The 19,722-nt window shown below is 33.0% G+C and overlaps 1 protein-coding gene across 2 annotated transcripts in view; it reads right to left on the bottom strand.

The window, feature by feature from the left end:
* Positions 1–2,034: 2,034 nt before the first annotated feature.
* LOC118197770 (ubiquitin-conjugating enzyme E2 L3) overlaps positions 2,035–19,722 on the bottom strand; it is a 59,782-nt gene continuing 42,094 nt past the window's right edge. The window contains exons 4-5 of one of the 2 annotated variants that reach the window (XM_085809768.1): positions 9,502–9,656; positions 2,035–3,180 (exon numbers count right to left, since the gene is read on the bottom strand). In XM_085809768.1, the coding sequence (XP_085665894.1) occupies positions 9,502–9,656 (155 nt within the window). In that variant the 3' untranslated portion in view covers positions 2,035–3,180. Of the gene's footprint in view, positions 6,027–9,501; positions 9,657–19,722 lie in introns of both variants that reach the window. The other variant, XM_035369312.2, reaches the window with a different exon arrangement.

Raw genomic sequence — 19,722 nt, forward strand, 5'->3', positions numbered from 1 at the left:
AGAAGGGATATCTGGAGATTAAATTTATAACTGTGATGGAGACGGTCCGAAATTTCTAATGCGCCCTTCAAAACGCTGGCATACAGGAAAGAAAAATTGGCACCTGGCTACAAAAGAAGGAAGGAGAAAGTGACGATCTTGGTATGAGCAATGCAACAGGCAGCCATAAGCTCACTTTAGTGCTTATAGGCTAATCAAAATATCCTTGGGCATCTAAAAACGCAAAAAAGTACATTAATGGGACTGAAACAACTATGATCTTCCTTTTTGGTATTGGAATCTGTCAATCGCATGGATGAATGGGGCAATATCTAATGATTGGTTTCATCAGCAGTTCGTTCCCTCGGTGGAAATGTTTTTAAAATAATAAAAATCTACCAAGGAAGGCAATTCTCATTCTAGGCAAGACCTCATCCCCTCCTGATGCAGAACAGTTAAGAGACAAAGATACAAGTGCTATATTTCTCCCTCTTAACGTAATTTCAGTGTGTCAGCCGATGAACCAGGGCGTTTGGAAGGCATTGAAGAAAAAATATAGATGTAAGCTTCTTTCATCTCTTGTCCTAGCCATGGAAGAAGGATGTGATATGATAGAGAAACAGAAGAAAATAGATATGTTGGATGGATAGCTCATTCTGGGAGTGAAATTGAGCAGCTAAGCCTGTTTGTTCCTCGAGAAAGTTGCTGGACCATTCATGAATCAAATTTCCCGAAAGCAAAGAAGAGACAGAAAATTGTGAAACAGTTAACTTACTACAGAAAATTCCATGCTGCGCAGAAGTTACTGATGGTGATGTTAAAGAATGGATGGGACAAGACAAAAATTCTGATTTAGGACATGCAAAAATAGTTGCACTGGTGAAAGACAATGTGGATAAAAATGACAAATCAGAAAATGAACAGACTGAAGACAATGGAAAAACTAAAATGATGAGCCATAGTGAAGGACTGAAGGCCGCAGAAGAAATGCTCCATTACATGGAGAAGCAAGATGCATCTGGTATGGACATTTTGTTCCTCCGTCGCCTACGGGATGAAGCTGCACGACGACGGAATGAGTGCGAGAGACAAACTACCATCACAAGATATTTTTCTTAATTTTTGTAGGTAAGCTTCTTACTCCATTATCTTAGGGTATTTGTTTTTTTTTTTTATAACTCTTATTGTGCTAGAACTTGACATAAAAAATAAATATTAGTTTAATTGTATGCTGCACTTTGCCCTGCCCAATATTGTGCAAGAAATGTCTAGAGTAATTTTTTATAGTTAAATATAAAAAGAGTTATACATTAAAAGAGGTCTGAAAAACCCATCCCTTATTACGTAAAACTCGACAGTCTCTCAGTCCACATTATGTCGAGTTTGCGAAACTCTACTGTACTAACCATGCTATATATAATATTATTTCAGAGACTTAACGTAATAAGAAAGATGCTACTATTGTATCTTTGAATGTGAAAAGCATATTCAATAATGTGTGGCGGTCGTTGGTCTTACAAGAATTAAAACAGATGAACTGCTCGAGAAATATCTTTTTGTTGATTGATTTCTTAAAGTCTCGATATGTGATGGAATGTGTCTGGAACCATACGAGTTTTTCAAGAGGTTGCCCTTAAAAGTAACTCCTTGGTAAACAAAGTAAAGGTGATGCTGTGGGTGAAGCATTTTAATGTCTTCAAGAACCAGCATGAAGACTGGCCCTCAGGTTCAAAATAATCTAACTTCTAAGCCGTTACTTGAAGAAGTCAGGAAAGTTGATAATGTCTCAACATCCGAGTTCCTGAAAGATGACTTCTCACTGTAAAATGACTCTAGGCTAGAACAGTTTTATAAACCACATTTAAAAACAAACTGTCAACATTCTCCGCTTTTGATATTACTATGATTTTTATCATGCAATATATAAACGAATTGGAAATAATTTGTTATCGAAACACTGTTTCCAGGAAACACACTGAATGTAATAATAGTTATAATTCTAAATAAAATATCAATAAAAACATGAAATTTTAAAAGAAATAAACTATACAAAGCTGTATTTTTAATATAACGTTTAATAACACTTCAAGCAGCTAATAAAAATTCAACAGTTCCCACCACCTTCGCAACAATACATATATATTACAATTACATACATAGATGCACTGCCAGATATATCACAATATCTTCTCAGAATCACCATAATTAAACATAATCACAGAAAAGTACAACTTAGTGACATTTCAAGCAATAATTAAGAAATGCAAATGAGCATTAATTCATCAAGAAAGGTAATGAGCATAAGTTCATCAATACATGCAACTGAGCATTATTTCATTTAAAAGTGGAAGTCAGCATTAATTCATCAAGAAATGCAACTGACATATTAAAAGTATTTTCATTTCAAAACAAATGATTCCTTATTTGCAGTAAAAATATTAGTTTCTATGTAAAGTATTTAAAAATACCATCAATAGTGATTATTAAAATGGCATTTATCATCTTGCATATGGAAACGCTTTAAAAAATATTTCTTCATAATTTGTAAATTAGCTGTAATACTGGGAACACACACACAAAAAAAAATTCTACACTTTTAACAGTTCTTATGTTTTTATTAAAAGGTTGCATCAGTAAATAATAACTTTATTAAAATCATTGGCAATTACCAAAAACTAAAGTAAATTTTAACAAAATATTACTTAATACTTTCAAAACGAGAGCATTGCCTTTTTCCTTCTGCAAAGATTTATATCTGCCCTCTTACTTTTTACTAATTTCATATATACAACTCCACATTCAAATGGAAATTATTTAAGATGCACTTATCAGTACTAAAAATTCAATTTCATGCAAATATTCATCACTTTTATACTTGCACGAAATATACTCAGCTTTGAATAATGTTAAGGTCTCTACAATATCAATCTCAATAAATTACTGATCATAGTACTGTATTTCCTTACACAACTATACTACATATTATGTAGATGTAGGACTTTTCCTTTTTTGTTTCATACATATAACCATACTGCATTACAGAAACGCATCTAATATACCTTTTTGTTCAAGTTGCTCTGAAAAGTTTGTTATAATGCAAGCATTTCATACACATCTATTCTTTTGAAGACACCTTGGATGACACAAGCAACATCAGTTCAGCAATAGAATGTAAATAAAACATTGCTTTTTCTAATGCATCTGTACCAAAAAATAAATAAATAAAAATAAAGATGATGATAGAATTTATTATTACATTTTAAAAATGAAAAAACACTTTTTATACTCTAAACAATGTCTTTTAAAAATGTATCACTTTGCATCAACTTTGAATATTATGTTGCTTTTAATACTTTTCTGCCTGCTGAAATGACTGATATATGAAGCAAATACACAACCCTTAACAAGACTCAACTTTATTAAAAAAGTTTTTTAAAATATCATGCTCTGGTATACCAGCTGTTTTATGTGTTCCGTATTTCTATATGTATATTAAAAAAATGTTTGAAAATGTCTTGGAAGTTATGTTTGTATGATAGCAAAATAAAGATTTCAGTATGTTGCAAGTATGCCTTCTTTCATAACAATGGCAATATTTCATTCTAAATCATTATTTCAAAATAAATAAGTCCTAGATCAGCATTTCTTAATTTTTTATAACTGGAACCCTTTTTAATGCCCACTTTTATCATGGAACTCCATGTTTGCTTCATTAATATGGGTTTAACGGAACATTCTGCAAATGGATTACTTGCAACAAAAATGACATATTTCAAATAATATTCATTTGTTGCTAAATCTGATATGCTGAACTGTCATTTGAAAGTGTGAGTTTAGCTTTTTTTTTTTTTTTTTTTTTTTCATCTATTGTACATTTTACCAACTCCAAATAACAAATAAGTAGGCTACTTTGCATGTGATAGCGAAGTAAGAAGCCTCAATTGCTTTTTCATTCACTGTTTTTGTGGTACGAACCTAAACATTTTAAATTTTGAGTTTGTCACATTTCTGAATGAAGAATTTATTGTTTCTCGTTTTAAAATCACTATGAACAGATCTTTTTTAAAACACCTCTCCATCCTGCAATAAAATAGAGAAAATAATTTTAGCTTTAAACTCACTATGAAGATTTTTTTTAAGACACTTCTCCATCCTGTAATAAAATAAAGAAAATAATTTTAAGACAAAAAATACAGCAGAAGCCATCTTTTAGGACCAAATAAAATTTAAATGGTTACTTACGTTGATTTTACTGTTAACAGTGGAATATAAAACGCAAATTACTAATACAATTTCCAGGTTTTAAAACTTTAAAAGCAGAATATTACAGCCTGTCTCCATCTGCTCTGGATAATGTGATATTTACTGAATAATGGTGATTCACCAAACATCTACTGCAGATTACACGATAGGTTTATATTTCAATTTGAAGGTATGAATGACAGATTACAGCCACAATTTTGATTCTTCTTTTATTTGTGCGTGTGATTGCCAGAATTAAATGCTTGTCTGTTATTTTGGTTGGAGTTCCTTATAATTTACATTATGGATGCCAAGATGATGCGTTTTTACTTCTAACCTTATAAAGAAGTATGTATGATCTGATGTAATGTTATAAAAATCAATAAAGTTATCAACAAAAACTTAAAAATTTCGATAAATCTGTATTTTAGAAAACAAATACTGAGAAGTGACTGTTATGCCCAGCTACCTGTAGCATCCCTTTATATTTAAGCATAAGATATTCTCTCACAAAACCGGGGAATTCTCCTCTATTCCTAGATCTGTGGAATAGCCCATGTACAATGATTCATAAAGAAAAGAGCTGGGGAATAACGAATACAGCATTCTGGTGATTTCCCAATAAAATACCAAAAACTCTTGGTGCCATTGTCAAAACTTACGATATGGCCTTGCATTTGCATCCAATATCTAGATTAGTTAAATGGAAGAAAGGGTTAGTACTTATCTTTTTTTTAATTCAATATGCAGGCTAATTTTTAATTCTCTTTTTAAGTTATTTTCTTGAATGTTATGAGAAAAATGCACACTGTTCCGAGGACATCCATGCAGATCACTCAAATTCTGTGAAGTTCACCCAAAAATTCACTAAGGGTCCACGGAATTCTTAAATGATCTCCACAGAGACTTGGAGTTCTGTGGAACATAGTTTAAGAAATGCTGTCCTAGGTAATCTAACATTTTTAAATCAACATGACATCAAGCAGTATACATAACTTGAACACCATACTAGTATGAACATCGCACAATAAGTTTACATTCACCATACATACCCACAAATCAGTTAAATCATCTACCAGGTTTAAGAGCAGTATTTTTATGTCACAATTCTTTCATAAAACTTAACAGAAGCAGATTTAAATTACATAAAACCATACAGACAGCCTAATCTTGATAACTTGTGCACAATTAACCTAAATTTGCACCGATTACTGGCTAATATCAAAATCAGATATACTTTTAAAACTTCAATTAAGGTGTTGAAACTAAAATTCATAACAAAAACATTCTAAAAATTACACAAAATATAATATGGATTAACTTAATCACCAGTCTGAAAAGAGCTAAAAATGTTAAAAAGTGTACTACAAGTTTAAAAATAAATTTTTATTTCAGAAATATTTTCCAATTTCAATACAAAGGTGAATTATAGAGACAAAAACTAATTTATTTTCTGTTCAAGTAAACTAGTAGATAACACTTGAGTTACATTTACACATAAAAATAAATAAAATGAAATAAGTTTGTCCTCTTCCTCAGACAGGTGATTCAATTAATTACAATTGTCACAAGATTTCTAATAACTTGGAGTATTTATGTGCGCTATGTATATATACAGAGTAATAGGTCTTTATGTTGGCAAGGTACAATATATAAACTGAGAACAAAGCTCAATCCCTGAGCTAAAGGCACAGGTAAAAGGTAAGCTTCTTTGGCTAACCATAAGTTATACATATATGCTTCATTTGTAACTACAGTCATTATGTAGTAGTTTAATTCCTCAACTTCAAGACACATGTAGAGACCTGTACAACACAAACAGCACATTAAAAAAAAATTTACATTAAATATTCTTAAAAGAAAAAGAATTTTTAGCATTTGTCTAACACTGACACATTTAATTCCTACATTATTCATATGCATACATATAGATATATAGGGTATCTTGCTAGTATTGTGGAAACCAAATAGTGATATTTCTTGCTCTTGCAGCACTCCCAAGAACCAGTCAGATACCCATACCAGGAAATGGGTGTGATTGCACATCTGCACTTTTGCAATGCTAGTATGATATTTGAACTTTAGGTAACAGAGCCAAGTTTAGCTCCAAGCATGTTTACCACCTTCAAGAGCAATGGGGCCACACAGAGCTGCATTTCTTATCTCTGCTAACCTGACGGTGACATGTACAATAGCAAAGAAAGCAAGTTACATTTATGACTATGAATGTAAAAACAACACAGATTTCCTCCCACCTGAGAGCAAATGATGAATGATAAGACACATACAGTACCATGTCAAAAAGAGAAACAAAAGGACTCAACCAGGTATGCCCATGCACTGAGGCCACAGCCCACCAGCACAACAAACCACAATGCATGGAGTTCACAAAACATGCCCACAGCATGGGCTTAATACTGATGATCAGTCCCATCCCTTCATATAACATTAAAAGTGCTGGGAGAAGCGAGTGTATCGGCCTGAGGACCATCAGACACTTGCACCAGGAAACAAATCCAAATACTGGAAGCAATTTCAAGGCCCTTTTGCAGCAGCAGAACGGCATTTGACTTTTACATCCCAGGTTCAAACCCCAAGGTCATTTACCACTTTCACAGACACTGGGACCACGTACACTGCATTTCCTATTTGTATTAATATATGGCGACAAGCAATAACAAAGACAGAAAGCTAAATGAATGAGGATTCTGAATGAAGGAGTTCAAAAAAACTATATTACAGTGACCCAAAGTCTGAGAACAAAATTATAGAAAAATCATGATACAATATTTGTTGCAATGAAAATAAATGTTACTTTACAGAATCAAAAAAGTGACCTAGAAACAACACCTATTGATAACTAGCAGGTTTCAGGTACCTTCATTTTTATAACAGGTAAAATATCATTCATAATATACTTGCAACAAATGCACCCATTATTAAGTGCATATTACACCTGCTACACATCAAATATTATTTTAAACACTAATGTAAATATTCAATAGTATTTTAATATAATCATTTGCCAATGTAATTTGTCAACAAAACTTAATCATTAGGATGCAATTATTAAAATCAGAAAAAGACTGATGTTTTTCTAGCAGCAAATGTAATTTGGAAATATAACTTAATCATTAAAATGCAATTATTAAAATCGAAGACTATTTTTTTCTAGTAAGATACAAAGCAGCTGCATGTATTGCAATACAAAAATGCAAATAACCTTGCTCATATTTTAAAACTTAGTCTCAATAAACACAATACCCTACATCAACATTCTCACACGTATTACTATTGGCAAAATAATATTTTAACAGCTTTGGTGTTCATAATATAAGTTAATTTTCTGCAAACAAGGCAATGTGCCACAATTTCTCCTTTATGTCTTTCCTTGAAACTTATGGGTCATAGAAATATATATATTATAACTCCAGATCCTTTTTGTCTACACAGAGCAAGGGATATCATTATGTAAAATCTATGTAATATTCACAAGAATCCTGCACACACATAATATATATAAAAGTAAAGGTTTCAGCTGAGCACTACTGTCCATTGAATTTTTATTACTAATATTTTATTTGCATTTTTAAAGAGACAATGTAAGAACTTTTAAAATAATTTTCAACACACTCCCACTTAATTATCAAATAAACTGGGTGGGTTTAAAATCTATCCAGTGGTAAAATATGAAACCTTCATGCAACTTAGCATTAAAATGCTACACTATGTTGTGTGTGAACATACATATATATATTCATGATATGATAGTAACTTTATAGCAGCAAGAATTCCTATGATTACTTTTTATGAACTTAGAGGTACTTTAAGACAACATTTTGTAAGAATTTATTGAAAATATGCACAGTAAATTAGTCCTGATCCAACATTTAAATCAGAACTTTGAACTATTTTAACTTAATTTTAGCTAGACTTTTGAATTACAAAGAAATGCAATTTTTCAAGGCTATGTTCAGTAATAATCTGCTATCTGTCAGTACTGGAAAACAGTTCTGAAGACAAACAATCCTTTTTATAGTTAAAAAAAAACTACCAAAAGAAATTCTATAATATGTAAAATAAAAATATTCTATGAATTAATAAGGAAAACATGACCTTATACTGACTGCATTCTCAAAATTTGATTTACAGTTTCAATTAAAAAAACACACACAGCATAATGCTCATTTAGTAACATATTAGTTATTTTAATACTGCTTTGCATCCTAAATGTATTTTGGAAGGAATATCGACAATATTAGAATAAATTCTTGGCTGTAGAAATTTTTAATGAAATTATCAGTGCTGTGTGAAGCTGTAAACTTTTTACAGAATATCGAAAATATTAATGTAAAATTCTTGGCTGTAGAAATTTTTAATAAAAAAGGTCAGTGCTATGTCAAGTGGTAAACTTTTTACAAATTTTTACTATTTATCTTCACTTCTCCACAAATTTTTTCCCTTTTCCCCCACAATAAAATTACTACCTTATACGTGGTCAAGCCACTTTTATCACAGAAATGCTATTTTCCACAGGTTTTTAGTAAAACTGAAATCCCAGTAAAGAATGGATCACTCAGACCTCACCTCAGCTCAGCTTTTCAGGTTTAACTTGCACTTAAATCCGAGCAACAAAATACAAAAAGAAAATATTTAGAATGATTAAGTTACAAATAACATGGAACATGAGATGTTGTTTTAAAATTCCGTTTATAAATAAACATATTAATGGCTAAGGAACACAGATACTGTTTAATAAATTACAGTGCAAAGAAGCTATTTAAAAAATAGCACCTATTAAAAATAGGGGTACTATATTGCTTCTTGAACAGAATAATTCAATATTAGAGAAGGCTTCACTATAAAATGCTATAGGAAATAATTACTCTGCTATATAAATAATATAAAATTATGTAAAAATTCATATTTCTCCTTGTTAAAAGAACATGTCGATAACAAATATACTTTATGAACTGCTTCAATTATGTTTCACAAACTGAAAATGTAAGACTGTACAATTCTGAATAGCCTGCAATTTTTTGTTTACTTATATATCCAGATATAACATGCCTAGAAGTGAAATGAAAAAGAAAAGTAGCCTAAACAATACTATACTGGATGAAATACAACATAAAATACAATGCATCTAATGATAATGTGACTACGTAGATACTTCCAATAAAAAAACTCCAGACATTTTTGCATAGCAATTCAAAGACTGGCTGTGCATCTAATAAGAAAGTAGGTGGGTATTTGTGAGAAATATCATTGCTTAATCACCTAATCTGGAGGCCGCTTTTCTGAAAATTTCTTAGTAAATTCTTCAGCATTTTTAAAAAACTTCTTCCTATCTTTACTGTACTCTTCAGCTAAATCAGCTCGCAAAGGGTGCTCAGGCTCAGGATCATTAACTAGAGCTACTAGGGCTTGTATAACTGAAACATAAATGACAAAACTTTAAAATACACTTTTAATTGATGGTTTTTATGACAATAAAGAATATATATTTGTAACTTTGCAACTAGTCAAATCTATTAAAAAAAAATCTGGATCCCTGAATGAGCAAACAATGCACTGTATTTCTTCAAATTTAGGATGCATCATTTTTAGCATATAATGGGGTGCACATTATAATCTATGGCATTTTAAAAACAGATCTGTCCTAACTACTAATTATTCAGAAATAATTAATTTCTCCAACTTAATAATTTAAATGAATCTAATATTCTTAATAAATCAAAGTCAATAACTACTAGACAAAATAATTGCTAGATGTGTTTTAATGCTCTATTTCATGCTTTTTTTGTCTTCATAAGTCTTTCTCTGTTGGCAGGACTGGCATTATGGAATGCCATCTTAAAATTGAAAAAAATACAGTGTGTGTAGTAAGTATACATAAATATATAATAGTAAATACATAAAATATAAATATAAAATCTACTATTTCATATAATACCTAGTTATCTCATGAAAAATCTGATCAAGTGGGTAAAAAATTAATAATTCTACATTTCAACTAGTTATTTCACAGAATAACAATTTACACTCTATTAAAATGAAAAATAGCCAACACAATTCATCTAGTTTGTTAGTATTAGCTACTCTACTGTGGCAATTTTAATTAAAGTTCTGAATTCAAAAGGCTGTAGAAAGCAAACCCTGGTCAGAAACAATCCATAATTTTTAACCCAGCAATAAGATGTTATACAATACTATATTTTGGAAATTATATGCAATTCCAAGTGTCATTTTAATAATCTGTGTCATTACAAATGGTTTTTAGCATATAAATAACATTACATTGTTAATTCAGTTAAACTGTTTCTTTTACACTTTAACTGTGTATCACTAGTAGCCTAGTAGTTATTTACAGAATAACTATCTAGTAGTTAATTTAAAGAATAACTAGTTGTTCTGTGAAAAAACTTGCTAATGTATGGAAATATTGATTTATTACACACTTTAACTGATTCACCAATTACTTCATTAAATTACCATGTATAATTTTGTTAATTACCATGTATTATCATTAAATTACCATGTACCATTTTTTGAAATAAATGAATTATACACTTAAAGATGGTGTATTTAACTATGGCAAAGCATACTAGGGCTATCTGCCTAAGGGGAGGGATGCCTTCCTGGAGGACTTTCTAAGGGAAACTGGCTCATACATGTTACACAAGGGGAAAACCACGAAAACACCCACACAGCCAGCCCGTTCGCGGGATTCGAACCTCGGACCGAACTACCAGCGTTCAGCGACTTTACCGCTCGGCCGTTGGTGAGCCTTATACACTTAAACAGCAACATATACATAAATACAGTGTCTTTACGAGGTTTTCATGTTTGCAACCACTGGTCTCAAACATATACTTTCAATAGCAGAAATGTTTAAAATAAGGAAAATATTTACAAAATCTAATTCTGACTCTTCCCAGTCTCTAGAGTTATCTTTATTAGGAATTTAATATTCCTTCTAATCAATAAAACATAAAAAACTGAACTCCTGCATGAAAAAATCAACCAAAAGTTTTAGATCGTGTTCAGAGGTTATACACAAATTGAAGAATGAAATGTTTTGCATTTGTATGTATCTAAAAACGATACTGCAACTTAGAAAAAAGTCTCTGGGGATAACAGATTAAGTGATGAGCATTGTTGAGCAGTCATGAAAAGCACTAATCAACTTTTTTAATGTATTTATTTCTACAATTCGCACTGTAGAAAATAGTGGCATTGGTACAAAAAAAAAAAAAAAAAAAAAAAAAAAAAAACTGCAACATTATTAGCATAAATTAAAAATGAAAAATATTTCTAGTTAATTATTAGTTTAATGCTAAAGGAAAAAACTGCATGAGAACATTAAGATGTTTTTAGCATTTGAAAACTTGTAAACTACTAGATTGATTAATTCTTTCATATTGCCAGATGTAACAAAATTATAAATTAATGACTATTAAACACAAATAAAATCACAAAAAACTATCACCGAATGACATTAATTAAGGGGAATTCACCTTGAATTATTAAAATTTTTTTAACCGACTCCTTAAAAAAACAGATGAATCCCAATGCTGACACAGGCAAATGAAAGATAAAAGGCAAAAATCCCAAATTTTGAAATTAAATATCTCAGTTAATTTTTATCATGCGGTTCGAGTTCTTTCCTATAATGAGCATAGACATTTATTAAATAAAACTATAGGAAAAAGAGACCATATAAAAAGTTAAATTTAATTTGTATACAATTAATTTCTTTTTTTAATTTAAAAATATCAAGAAATGAACTTTTGCATTATTTAAAATATTTTTGGTATAACTGAGAGAATAGACTGTGACCAATAGTTACACAAATAAAAGCTGCATTAGGACTTGTAGGGATAAAGTTCTGCATTAGGACCAATAGTTACACAAATAATGGCTACATTGGGACTTGCATAGGATGTGTATATACACTCTTAAACAACAATAACAACCAAAAAAAAAAAAAAAAAAAAAAAAAAGATGCCCCGAGTAAGATATAAAGCAAATTGGACATAAATTGATATGCATACAGGTTTCGACAGAAAATGCAAAATTTTACATTTTGGCTGCCAACGAATGAACAGTTGTCACTAGAGCACATCTGATCTGCGCAACTGACAGGATATTTAAAAGGAGAAATTAAGATTCCAGGTCATAAATTCTTTACGAATTTCATTCTGTGTACTCTGGTAGACATTAACTATGCCTCGCATACAGGTGCACGAATGAAATATGCAGATGTCAGAATTTGAGAGAGGTCGTGTAGTTGGGCTCAAAGAAGCCAGTTGGTCTTATCGGCAAATAGCTCGACATTTGAACAGGAGCGATGCCACTATTAGACGATGTTGGCAGAAATGGGTGAACCATGGCCGTGTACAGCGTCAAGAAGAAAGCGGTAGGCCTAGAAAAACGGCAGACCGTGAAGACCGAGCAATCATCAGAGCGGCACTCACAGCCCCAGGCGCACCATTATCATCAATTGTACGTGCAACTAGTGCTTCAGTGACCGCAAGGACCATTCATAGACGGTTCACAGAAAGGAAGCTGAGGTCACGGCCATTGATCTGTGTACAACATCAAGCCCATTTGCAGTGGTGTCAGGCTCATTCGCACTGGATTGTCACTGACTGGAGTAGAATAGTCTTCAGTGATTGTTGAACCGATCCCTGATGACCAGCGAAGGCGAGTCTGGAGACACCCCAGAAAGCAGGGTGATACCAACCTGACTGTCTTCCGGCAGACAGGCCGACAACCAGGAGTGATGGTCTGGGGTGCCATTTCATTTCATAGTAGGACCCATTTCGTTGTCATCCGTCGCAACCTTACAGCACAGCAGTACGTCAACGAAGATCTAAGGACTGTTGTGTTGCCCTTCATGTCACACCACCCTGGGCTCACATTTCAGCAAGATAATGCCCACCCCCACACTGCACGTTTCTACTGCTTGCCGAACATTACCTTGGCCAGCAAGGTCACTGGATCTCTCTCCTATTGAGCACGTTTGGAGCATTATCGGCAGGGCACTCCAATGCGCTCAGGATGTTGACGATCTAACGCGCCATTTGGACAGAATTTGGCGCAATATCCGTCAGGAGGACATCTGCAACCTCTATCAATCGATGCCAAGCCGAATAACTGCTTGCATAAGGGCCAGAGGTGGACAACACATTACTGACTTTTTCACTTTGAGAAGCTCTATCACTTCAATAAATCATCTAATTTTTTCAAACTGTAATCATTTGTTTTTCTGTACACGCACAGCACTTATACCGATTTTTGTCCCATTCGGATAACTCCGTCTTGGTGCGTCATTTTTTTTTGTCTAAGAGTGTACAAAAAATTTCATCACATTCTCAAAGCAAGAATTTATTTAAAAGTTTCTATCAAGATCTTGCAAAAGTATTAAACTTCATCTCTACTTCAGCCTGTTATTTAACAAACAATATTTCTTAGAACGCTGGCTGCTTTAGTTTTAAACAGGGAAAAAAAATTCTTATTTTTACACATTCTGCACATTACTAAAAATTTATAGCAGAAAACTGCCATAATACTCTCTTTGGTACTCTCTGATTAACCGATCATCAAACCTTGAGAAGAATAACCAGGAAATGCACTATGTCACCAAAGTAAGCAATCCAGAATTTTATGAAAATATATTTATCTGGTATTCCATAAATTAGTGCACGTGCATTATACCAGTACTGAAGTCTGCTTTTAAAATTCAATAGTTATCTTTATGACTGCTGCTTGTCAACTGTTCTAACGTGATTGTGATAGTAACTTTTTCCAAATCTGTGCACTTCTCAGACTTTTTTTAAGTTACAACGGGTTAATGCAAACATTTAAAAAGAGCCAAGGAAAAAGAAGGTTACCTGTTTTATTATGGATGTTTCTAGCACTTTTAATTTAGTTAATTTTTTGTTGTTTTATTTAATTTTCAGTATTTTATTATGGATTCTTCTTATATTTTTAATTTCATTAATTTTTATGTAATTTTCAGTATGCCAACTTTTACAAAAATGGCTACTAATATTAATAATATTAATGACCTTGTTGTGCTTCCATTAATAATATTAATGACCTTGTCGTACTTCCATTATTAATGACCTTGTCATGCTTCCATTTTATCCTTTTGTTAGCTATAAAATTGCACGGATTCTCCAGAAATTCAATTTTCAAGTCGGTTTCTCCCCTATTAATAAAATTCACCTTTCGATTCTAAAAGATTGCGTTTCTGTCTTGAATTCTTGGGGAATTTATAATATATGTGGTTTAAGATATATTGGCCAAACAAAAAAAGCGTTGAAGTTTCGTATCAAGGAACATGAATCTTATGTCAGAAAAGGCAAAATTAACAAGTCTTCAATAGCGTATCATAGTTAGACTTTTAAACATAATTTTGATTTTGGGTCTGCAAAAATTATCCAAAAGGCTTCTTCCACAGGCGAGTTGGATTTTCTTGAGGCTTTTCACATTCACAAAGATTTAGCAGGTTTAGTTAATGATTTGAAGTCCAATCCAGTCCTTCCTAATGCCTTTAAAATTCTACTATCTTAATTCAGTTATTTTTGCCGATAGATGGCGTTACCTCCTCGCGTTTGGTAATACCAGAGAGTATAAAAATCCGTTCAGTGGTTGCTTTCCATTATTTGAAGTTCAGATTTTGAGCATAAGGTACATTTGCCCCTCGCTCCCTATTTTAACTTCGCTAATTTTTTCTTGTCCTTTATGCTTGATCAGATAGCCTAGCTCAGTAAAAGTAGGCGGCCAGTGCAACTCTGATTAAAAATCTAGTTATAACCACGTGCAGTGCTGATAAGGACCACGTGTTTCTGTGACTCCTTTATTTTCTTCTTTCTATGTATTTCTTTCTCCTGATGAGAAGGGACCTTTAGCTGCCCTCGAAATCGATCAAGTGTTTCATTATACCTACGCTAAATACAAGGTTGTTTTTACGATTTTGATCATTATTTTACTATTGAAATATTTTGTTGTATACTGCTACAATTGAATGTGTTACGAAATGCACAGGCGCGGTAAGATGGCTTCCCCGCAAAGTAGTTTTAGGGCTGCCATAAAATGGCAAAGGAAGGCAGGGTTGCCACATTTGGCAAGAAATCGCCCACTTGGCGACATACCATGGACAGTTGGAAAACCTTCTGGAACGAATTCTTACCGGTTTAGCCCAGAATGTTCCCGAACACAAGCCGAAAGCTATATAAACCCTGCTGGTCCGCAGTCAGTGTGTGCGTCTCTCATCGTGTGTGTATGCCTCGTCTACCAAGCTGATAGTCAGTCATTGAGCGAGTGTCTCAAAGTCTAGCGCCGAGTTGGTCGAGTGCAGAGTCTTTTAGTGCTTCATCGAGTTTTGTCTTAGACTGTGCTGAGTCGAAAGCTATACCCTTGTGTATCACGAGTTCTAGCGTGGAGGGTCTCGAGAATACGTGGAGTTCCAAGCAGAGTCGGGAGCTGTACTCCGGAAAGCAGAGTCAGGTGCTTTGCAGGAAGCTGTCTCCACCATTATTGCCTGACGGTGCTGTACCGCTGATAGTTCCAGCGTGTTTATAGTAGTTTTTCGACGACTGTAAAAAGTGTTATTGGAGCTGTCCTGATTAATATTGGCTAAATAAAGTGTGTTTCGATACTTCATCAAGTTTCGCCGTTATTCACTCCAAATCTACGAACCCCGTACGAACGTGAAGGAAGAAAATAACGTAACAATATTAACTGGATTAAAACAAAGTTACATACTAGAGGATGTAACTGTAATTAGTAGTATCAATGCAAAATTGAATAATTAAAATTGCATGCTAAAAACTAAGTATGTATCATAATACCCCTTCATACCAAGAAGTCATTTGCATATGATGTCCTGAGAGTGCATAATTCATCCCATCAATCTTCAACACAATTATCACAACAGCTGCATATATGGAATATCCAACACCTTTATAAATCAACTGTGCTATAAAAACTATCAGATATGAGAAGTATGATGAAGCAACACACTGCACAACAGCATGCACAAAATTTGAGCTCCTTCAGTGAGTGAATTATTTCAAAGGCCTACCCACTATAATTTTACTGCTAAACTATTTTTTATGTGGATATTTGAAAAGGAGACTGCAAATCATGAACAGTAAATGCTTTGGAAGCAAACATAAATGAAGCAATTCAGGAAGTACCAGCAGATATAATGGTAAAGATGTATGAAAATACTAAGTACTTGATTCCTCCCAGTGCAAAACATTGCCCTCATATTTCTGACAAAATTATGTAAGCCACTTCAAAATCCATTGCACTATTTTATTTAGATCAAAATTATTGAAGAGATGATGTATAGTAGCAACTGGATCAGCCGATATTTATTACTTTGAGATAATTTAATATTTTACCTATTCAAAGCATATTAATTTACTTCTTATCAATGCTTGCTTAAGGGAAACTTACTAGCTTCTAATATCAATGCTTATAGACTGTTAAGCCATCCAATGCTCGCCGAAAGAGCGCGCTTCCGATATTCGTGTAAAGCTAAAAATAATGTATTTCTACTTTTAAATGAATGAAGTTTTCTGTGATTGTGTTTCAGAGATGTGGCAACACGCGATTATTTTTATTGTAATTGTGTTCTAAAGATATAAGTGAATTGTGTTTCCAGTTTCCAGAATTGTGTTTCCATACTGAAATACGTTGGAGCAAGAGTAAAATATTTATGATATTTGTTGTGTAGAGTTTTGATTTCCAGCCCATTCCACAAAGAGGTGAACATAACATTTTTGGTGTCAGGAAGTGGAATAAAGTGGAAATGTGATAGTAATAATGTGTATCTCTAAATTTTGTGAAAAAATAGTATGTTGATATGGGAATATGTGTTGCAGGGAAATTAACAGTGAAGATGATGGTTTCCTTGATTATGGCGAGTAATTATTTGGTTTGTTGTAATAACATTTAGTGTTAAATTCCGTTTATTAGTGTTGTGTATTGAGGTGTTCCTACTTGATAATTTGAGCTGATAGAGTCTGTGTTGAGTTTGATTGTGTTCGTTTTTGTACTCATTGTGTTCTAGTTGTTAATTCAAGGTTGTATTTTTCTTTGAATTAAGATGAGTCTGAAGTCACTTAAGTCATTAAAAAAAGACGAGTTGACGCTCGGCGCGGATGTATGTATGTGTGATTCTGGCAAAGCCTCGAGGGCTATCTGCCTAAGGGAAGGGATGCCTTCGTGGAGGACTTTCTAAGGGAAACTGGCTCGTATACACGTTACACATGGGGAAAACCACGAAAACACCCATGCAGCCAGCCCGTTCGCGGGATTCGAACCTCGGACCGAACTACCAGTGTTCAGCGACTTTACCGCTCGGCCGCTGGTGGGCCCCCTCGGCGCGGAGGAATTAGGATTAGTAATTCCGAGCAGGGCGAAAATTGTTACTTTGAAAACTTTAATAGAAAGTTCAGAAGTTTGTGCAAATGATGCTGAATTTGTGCAAAATGCTGTACCTACTAAAGCAGAATCCTTTAATCTCTTTTTTCAATCAATTGAAAGGGCTTTTAGGACAAAACAAGTACCTGAAGATTTAAAAGCAGAGATCCTATTAAATATTTTGGGAGAGAAGGTCACTAATTTAATGGTATATGTGAAGGAAGAAGATATTAATAATTACGATAAACTAAAGTCCATGATTTTAAAGGAATTTCAACCAACCCCTCAAGAGTGCTTAAATCATTTTCGTTCTATGCAAAAATTGTCTCTGAGAACTTTGTACAGTTTGCATCAAAGTTATGTGCAAATTTTGAATATTATTGTCAGTTGAGAAATCTAAAAGATTTTAAATCGTTATGTGATCTTATGATTTCGGATAAAATATTCAGTGAACTTGATCGTGAATTAAAGACCCATATAGCAGTTAAAGAGGGAGAAACATGGTTCGAACCCCAAACCTTAGGTCGTGAATGCGATATTTATTTGTCATCAAAAGGTAAACAAAAACCAGAATCCCTTTTTGCAAAATCATTTACAGGTAACGATAATAAAAGAGGCGATGGAAATAATGTTAATAAACTTCGTAATTATAATTACAAAAATATTTCCAATGTATATGTATCTGGTGCAAAAGATCAAACATGTATTTTGTGTAAAACTAATCAAAACCACCCGTTACAAAATTGTCCTAATTTTAAAAGGCCTTTCAGTAAATGAGCGTGTTGAAATTACTAAGCAAAATAACCTGTGTTCCAAATGTTTTTCTTCGCAGTGTAATGCGAAAACATGTAGAGCCAGAAATTGTTTCTGTGGGAAAGCTCATCATTCTATGATTCATTTTTATAAACAAAATAAACCTCTTTCCAAATTAGAGAACGGTGGAGCTGAACAAACTCAGTGCAATGCTTCAGTATCAAGGTCAAGCCTAATACATAAATCATCTGTGCTGTTACTCACGTGCAGTGTATACGTTAGCTCTGTTGATAAAACAAAATTGAATAAAATGACGCGCATATTATGCGATAATGGCTCTGAAAGAAGCTGGTGTACGAAGTCCCTTGCCAATTGCTTAAAATTAAAATCAATTAGAAAGGAAAGTTGTCAGATTTTTCCTTTGGCTCAGCAAAGCCTACTGAGAAATTATACGAAGTAGTAGAATTAAAATTATTTAGTAGATACAACCCTAATCAGTGTATTGAAATTGAAGTGCTAGTGGCTATTACAGCGGCATCTGTTTCTGTTCAAAATGAAGAAGTACAAAATATTATGCAGTCCCGCGGATTAGTCTTAGCCGACTGCTGTGACAGTGATATAACCATTGAGATATTAATTGGGGCAGATGTGTTTTGGCAGATTATTGAAGCTTCAGCTTTCGGAAAAATAAACCAGGAAATTACTTGCGTGCCAACGATTTTCGGATTTGCTTTACATGAAGTCAAGATGTTTACAAGCCAAATGTTAAGACTGCAGTTTCAGCAAATTTTTGTGTAACCACTTCAGATGTTCAGATATTATGGGAGCTTGATGCTTTAGGCTTCCATTAGGAATTAAAGAAAAAGAAGAGTTAAATGTAATTGATAAAGCGCTGATAGATGAATTTGAGAAAAATTTAAAATTCGTGAATGAGAGATATGAAACCGATTTATTATGGAAGTTTAGTTACGATGAATTAGGAAATAATTATTTTTTAGCTAAAAAGAGGTTTGATGAGTTAGTAAAGGATTTTTCTAAAAATGATTGGGTTGCTAATGAGTATAGGGATATAATAAATGACCAAAAGCAAAATGGAGTTATTGAGGAATGTGGTAGAGATGAGCATGAGTATTTTATGCCTCATAGAGCAGTTATTAGAGAAGATAAAGAAACAACTAAAGTTCGTATAGTCTTTAACTGCAGTTCAAAATCTAAAGGTAATCTTTCTTTGAACGATTGTTTGGAAATTGGCCCAAATTTAAATCCAAATTTTCTTGATGTGATTCTAAAATTTCGTAATTA

The sequence above is a fragment of the Stegodyphus dumicola genome, chromosome X2 (genome assembly GCF_044657685.1).
Source record: "Stegodyphus dumicola isolate Sdum_Otavi_A_Nest chromosome X2, ASM4465768v1".
NCBI lineage: Eukaryota > Metazoa > Arthropoda > Arachnida > Araneae > Eresidae > Stegodyphus > Stegodyphus dumicola.